Raw genomic sequence first — 6,688 nt, forward strand, 5'->3', positions numbered from 1 at the left:
CATCACACCCACCCCCGGCATCTGTGGACTCCAACATACACCCCCTCTCTCTATCAACGTGCAGAAGGCTGCAGGTCCAAATTAGGGATGGGTACCGGTATAAGGTGCCATTATGGCGCCAGTTCTGACATAAACGGTAGTAACCAGACCGAAAAGCAGTGCACATTTCGGTGCTTTATTTCGGTGCTTTTTTTTTTCCTGAGATGTCATACACTTTGGATTCTAGCCAATCATTTTACCTTTGCAAGGATAGTAGGCGGGTCCAGGTACGTACGTTCTTTTAGAGCAGAGCTACAGATTAAAAATGCCCAAGGCAAAGCGGTCAAAAGTCTGGCTGTACTTCACAGCAAAAGATGCAAACTCAGCAGCCTGCAACAAGTGCTTTAAGGGGATACTGTGCAAAGGAGGTAACACCTCGAATCTGATGACGAACCTGGCGACACATAGCGTTTTTTTTAAAAGCCGAGAAATGCGCCGTATTTGATAGCTTGCTGCGAGACCTCACACCGAGCACATCTACTGCGGGTGGGTTGCCTGTTATTGGACCCGGAGTTAGCAACATCCCCCAAGAACCCGAAGAGGAGAGTCCTGGCCCCTAGCCCTGGCAGTGTAGCAGAAATGATGACGGATGATGATGGCAGCAGCAGTCGTTCTTCTCTGCGTGAGTAGCTTAATGTTGTTCGTGTGTAATTTATGTTGAGTAGGCTAACCACGTTATTAGATTAATGCAGTAAGGTGAACTAGTGAACACCATCGTAGTTACATGCGGAGGTCTTCTTGTTTGATGGCAGATGCTCCCTTCACCCTGACCAAAAAGGCTGAAATGACCAAAGAAAAAGTGGAAAACAGCTAAACATGAGAGGTTTTTGGACAAAGTTTGTGTTTTTTCCATTGTGTAAGCACTGCTTCCAGCCAAGAGTGATACCATAAATGCCCTATAGCTGCAGAAAAGGCTAACATTGTTATCTTTTTACAAAAAAACAGCTAAACATGAGAGGTTTTTGGACATTCTTTAAGCACCAGTTCGAGCACCGTTTAAGCACCGGCACTGTTTCAAAAGTACCGGTTTGGCACCGGTATCAGATAAAACCTGAACGATACCCATCCCTAGTCCAGATGGCAACAGCTCCAGGCTCCTGAGGTACTGCGCAGATGAACTGTGTGGCATCCTAGGATATTTGTTCAACCTGAGCCTGTCGCTGGGGAATGTACCACAGCTGTGGAAGACATCCTGCGTGGTACCGGTGCCAAAGACCTCCCATCCCAAAGACCACAGCAGCTACAGGCCGATAGCCCTGACATCACATCTGATGAAGACCCTCGAGAGGTTGGTTCTAAACCATCTGCACCCCCTGGTGAGGGGGATCCACTGCAGTTTGCTTACCAGCCTAGCATTGGGGTGGAGGACGCCATCATCTACCTCCTGCACAGAGCTCTGACTCACCTGGAGAAGCCTGGAAGCACTGTGAGGATCATGTTCTTTGATTTCTCCAGTGCTTTCAACACCATCCAGCCACGACTTCTGAGGGACAAGCTGGAGCTATCGGGAGTGGACCACCACATGTCCCAGTGGATACTGGACTACCTTATAGGGCGCCCACAGTATGTGAGGACACAGGGCTGTCTCTGATACGCTGGTCTGCAGTCTCTGGCGACTCTGACATAGTCGGCCTCATCCCAGGTAAGGGCGACTCAGAGTACAGACAGTGGACTTTGGACTTTGTGGACTGGTGCCAGCAGAACCACCTGCTGATCAATGCCAGGAAAACCAAGGAGTTGGTGGTGGACTTCCGGAGACGCAGACCCACCACACTGACACCGGTGAACATCCAGGGAGTCGACATTGAGATAGTGGACTCGTATAGGTACCTGGCTGTTCACCTGAATAATAAACTGGACTGGAGCCACAACACTGATGCTCTCTACAGGAAGGGTCAGAGCAGACTCTACCTGCTGAGGCGGCTGAGGTCATTTGGAGTACAGGGAGCGCTTTTAAAGACCTTCTATGACTCTGTGGTGGCATCTCTCATTTTTTACAGTGTTGTATGATTGAGCAGCAGTTTATCGGCAGCTGAGAGGAAGAGGTTGGATAAACTCATCAGGAAGTTTATTCATGCAGGCACATATGACAGATAATGGGCATCTTCTCTTCGTTTTCATATTTTTTCACATTTATATTTAATTGTGTTGTGGTTTGCAGTGTTTTGTGTTGTTTCACTTTAAATTTGTTTAAAAGGAAAAAGCTGAAAATTTAAATAGATAAAGTTGAAATGTAAATAGTTGATTTTTGTAATATATGATTTATTTATTACATTTTATGTGGAGTGAATAAATAAAAGTATATTTATGGTGGCCCCTAGAGACAAAGCACGTACAAGCTCCAAAACACGTACGAACTCCAAAACACATAAAAACTCCAAAGCACGTACAAAACACAACAGAAGTTAGGATGCTAGGGGGAGTGTTGAGCCTTTGTTACCTAGTCGCTACACAATGCAGGAAATACCAACGACCGGATGTGTGGTAGTAACAAGTAAATGAACATTTTTTTAAAATTATTTGAATATATATGCGTGCTTGTGTATAAATACACAAACAATACACATATGCTTACAATTGTGTAATTTAAGTGATCTAGGTAGCTCTGTTTTGGAAGTTCAGTTAACGCTAGAAATGTGCTTTGGAGTTTGTACGTGATTTGTCTAGGGGCCACTGTATATAAACATATAGAAATAAAACCATGGTTTGTTTAAAAAATTACTAATTCCTTTGTAATTGCATAATTTCATATTGTTGTTAATAATAAATTAATTAAAGCAGCAAAAGAACCTGAAGAGCCGAAAGAGCCGGCTCTTTTTAGTGAGCCGAGCCGAAAGAGCCAGTTCTCTAAAAAGAGCCGGAAATCCCATCACTAATAATTAAAGGTTTGTGCTTTCTAGACATTCCCTGTAATGGAAAGAGCAGAGGGGTGTGGTACTTCATCACGGCCAGAAGGAGGCACTGTGTAACCATCAAACAAAAGACCCCAGTGTTGATAAGGCAAGGTACTGTACGTTACCACAGGGTATGAGGATACAGGTAGGTGGCAAAATCAATCAATCCATCATCAGTCGCCGCAAATCAGAATAAATTTGTTACATTCATTCAGGTCCTGATGTATTTTTAGCTGCATAAAACTACTGAGAGAAAGATATTAAACAAAAAAAGATAAATCCAAATAGATTCAATTAAATGTCTCTTTTTTTAACCCGTCATGAACTTCAGTGGTATTTTTAAGAGAATAGAAGTAGTTATGAAAGGGTAGTACTTCAGAAAGTCTGAGGATCCATGAGTGTAAGGCCATTCAGAAATAGTCACGATACATCTTGACCCCGCTCTAATTTGTGAGTGAAAACTATGAAGGTGTGGATATTTAACAGTTTATAAGGTCCTTTCTCTTTTTTTTCCCTTCTTGAATTTGTCTTTCAAGTGGAAGACATTTGATTTCAGACGGGACGATAAGGCACAGCCCCTCACAAGCTCAGGTCGATAATGATGTGCTCAAAGATCTGCGTGTTTCCCTTGAAGCTCGAGGAAAAAATAAAGTCCCTGCGGTCGGTAGATACCACGGTGAAAGAGCGTGGGGCTTGGATGTACACCTCCTTAAAGCGGTCAAAGATTTTGTTGTCCTCATCCCACAGGTAGATCTGTGAGAAGGTGTAGTCGCTTCCCAGACCCAGATAGTAACGTTCCTTGAAAGAGAACGGCTGGAGAATCATGGAGCCTCGAGAGGGCAAAGCTTGGATCTCAGCAAACTGTTTGGTGCCCCAACGCAGAACTTTGGAATCACCGATATACCGCGTCATAGCCAGGTAGAGCTCCTCCTTGATCCGGAAGTGTTTCACAACCACTACATCCTCCATGTTGGGGATCTCACCCTGCAGGATGAACTTCTGGTTGCTCCGGCTCCACTGGTAGATCACTGGAACCTGTGAGCGGCTCGCTAGAATAAGGTGAGCTTTCCCATCCAAGTCGAGAAACTCTACATCCGTGTCGCGGTACCACTCGTGCAGTGACTGGTACGAATAAAAGCCATTATCATTCCACTTGTAGAGGGTGGAGAGGCCAGCTTTTGAGCTGTCAGCAATCACAAAGAACCAATCAGAGCCAATCTGGAAGGCCTCAATATCACTGGGCTTAGAGATCTTGGACACCTCGATATCCTGGAACTTATTGAACGATTCTGAGGCAACAGACTGATGAAGGATGAAATCTGTGGAAAGGAACATTGGGAAATATATTTTTCACAAACCAACAAAGCCACGTTAAATGAATAACCTCTACGCATCTTAGAATGACTCTGCTGAGTTCTCTGATCCTGATCTCAGCTGGACATGAGAGAAGGGCAGCTGGCTCAGGTGTTTCTCACCTGTGGAGACACACTCATTCTGCAGGCTGGTCATATCATTGAGGCGCTTGCCCTTCATGTCCTCTGGTCCTGCACACACAACATCCGACACTGTGGCATTGGTGTTCTTTAACCACGTCATAAGCCACTTGGCTCTGCAGTCACATTCAAAGGCATTGCCTCGCAGGTCCCTGCAGAAAGGGAATATTGTATTTCACGGCTAAACTGGGAGAAAGACAGACTGCAAGAATTACACAGTACACTATTTGCCTATTTAACTATGTACAAACTCACAGCTCTATAAGGGAGTCAAGGTCAATGAAGAGGTCCCTGGGCAAGGCTTTAATGTTATTGTTTGCCAAAGACCTGGAAACAAATGCAGTTGATTATGAAAAGAGACATCATTAAATCATGTGTAACAGATAACAGTTGTATTTTCAGTCACTGGAACATACAAGTGAGTCAGGTCCCTGAGTCCTCTGAAGGCATATTTGGACGTAGTCTCTAGTTTGTTACTCTCAATGAATCTGTGGATCAACAAGAAGAAAAAGAAAAGTATATTTTTTGATCAATTTCAACATTTTGCCAGCTAGTAAACCAAATGGTAAATGGACTGGTTCTTGTACAGCACTGTTCTATTCTACCTGAGCACTCGAAATCCTTGAAACCTGTCTAATTCAGATCAGGACCTCAAAGCACCAGCAGTCCAGATCAGCTGATCACAGCCTGTACACAAAGAAAATCTACTGGAGCTCTGAATAGAAATTGCGATTCTTAACCTCTTGTTGAGCCACTACGACCAATTTTAGAGTTCCCCCACCTGCTGAATCCCACTTTAACCCGTTCCTTACTCATTTTCTGTTTAGAGTCGCTCTCTACAATGTAGAGATACTTTAAAATTTTTCTTCTTTTTCTCTGCTCATGTTCTACCAAACTGATTCAAGCTGAGTATATTTATGAGAATTAAAATTTAAGGAAGTATATTTTCTTGTATTAATGTTACTTTAATGATACATTAATATAGCACAAGGTTCAATTAGCTTTGCACAAAAATAGCTGGTAGAAAAATCCTCCAAAGAGCTACTTTTACTGGTGTAGTTTTACCACTAATATCTGTACTTCTGATTAAGTACAGAATGTCTTTCCTTTTGCCATCTCACACTCTTCATGTTTAAATCCATCTTTAATGGGACCACAGAGGAAATATTTGCTGGAGCACACCTCATGTCCCCCAGAATCCTTACTTTGTCAATGTGAATTTTAAACAATCAAATCTTATGAAAATGGCCACGACTTGTATATTTAACACAGACATAATACTTCTCCCACAGGAGAAAGGCTGTGTTCATCTCTGCTGTTGTAGATTAGATTTAAGTTCACTTCTTTGCAACAGTCAAAACTGGCACAAGACAGACACTGAGAGGGGAAGCAGGTTCACAAGTTTTATTACACAAGAGAAGAGGTTTGAGCCAAAAGCAGACAGGTGAGGATCCACCACTGAGTTCTTTCCTCACAGACAATTATTGTTTTCTTTGGTAAAACAAACAAACAAACAAACAAACAAACAGTGGTGTGTTGCAGTTGAAATGAAGTAATAACAGAAATTCAGTTTGAAATTACACTTGCATATGTACGAAAAACATTTATTTATGTAAAAGGTGAATTAAAACTGGTAATAGCAGGTGGTTAGTTTGTAATATTACTCATTACTCCGACCTTATTTCACTGCCTTTTTATTCAAGTTTGTGTCCCATCATCACTTACCCCAAACAATAAACAAGGAATGAAGGACATGTATAAACATAGATACAGTGATAGATATAATTTAGATGCAATTTAGCATAGTTATATATACAATCGGTCATCAACTTTATAGAGTTGGATGCATCAAGACCGATCTTGGTCTCGAGATCGGTCTCAAGACAACTTTTACGCGGTCTTTGTCTTGTCTTGGTCTCGGATCCCTCGGATCCCTCGGTCACTTCTTGGTCTCGCTGTCTCGGTCTTGCTGTCTCAGATCGACATAGTGGTCGGGAGATTTGGAGTCAACAGTATCCATGACACAACGTAACGTTCGATAATGTGTCATGCGCAAAAGCATCAGCTCTAAGAGCCATGCTTAGAGAGTGCTTTGTAGTGAATCAGAAGAGTCGCCTCCCATTGAGCGAGAGCCGGCTCCTCACTTAATTTCCTTTCACTGCTCAGCTCTCACACAGTGGCTCAGCTATGCTCCAATCCCTCCATATTGTGGCCAATCACATGCGAGGATATAGGATAATATCATTATGTGAAAAACAGAGA

At 42.9% G+C, this 6,688-nt stretch overlaps 1 protein-coding gene across 1 annotated transcript; it reads right to left on the reverse strand.

The window, feature by feature from the left end:
• Positions 1–3,170: 3,170 nt before the first annotated feature.
• LOC134624027 (leucine-rich repeat LGI family member 2-like) lies at positions 3,171–6,446 on the reverse strand. Its single transcript, XM_065470253.1, has 5 exons — positions 6,370–6,446; positions 4,843–4,914; positions 4,682–4,753; positions 4,409–4,578; positions 3,171–4,252 (listed from the first exon to the last, which is right to left on the reverse strand). Exons 1-5 carry the CDS (start codon positions 6,444–6,446, stop codon positions 3,513–3,515), a joined length of 1,131 nt encoding a protein of 376 aa, XP_065326325.1. The 3' UTR covers positions 3,171–3,512.
• Positions 6,447–6,688: the final 242 nt, after the last annotated feature.

This window comes from Pelmatolapia mariae, linkage group LG3_W (assembly GCF_036321145.2).
Source record: "Pelmatolapia mariae isolate MD_Pm_ZW linkage group LG3_W, Pm_UMD_F_2, whole genome shotgun sequence".
In the NCBI taxonomy this organism is placed as follows: Eukaryota; Metazoa; Chordata; class Actinopteri; order Cichliformes; family Cichlidae; genus Pelmatolapia; species Pelmatolapia mariae.

Bases quoted from the DNA above. Each gene is read 5' to 3' on its own strand.
- LOC134624027 (XM_065470253.1), bottom strand. From the start codon at position 6,446: ATGGATACTGTTGACTCCAAATCTCCCGACCACTATGTCGATCTGAGA. The intron at 4,754-4,842 runs GTATGTTCCAGT...ATTTGTTTCCAG, and splicing joins CTCAGGGACCTGACTCACTT to GTCTTTGGCAAACAATAACA. The intron at 4,253-4,408 runs GTGAGAAACACC...TCCTTTCCACAG, and splicing joins GAATGAGTGTGTCTCCACAG to ATTTCATCCTTCATCAGTCT.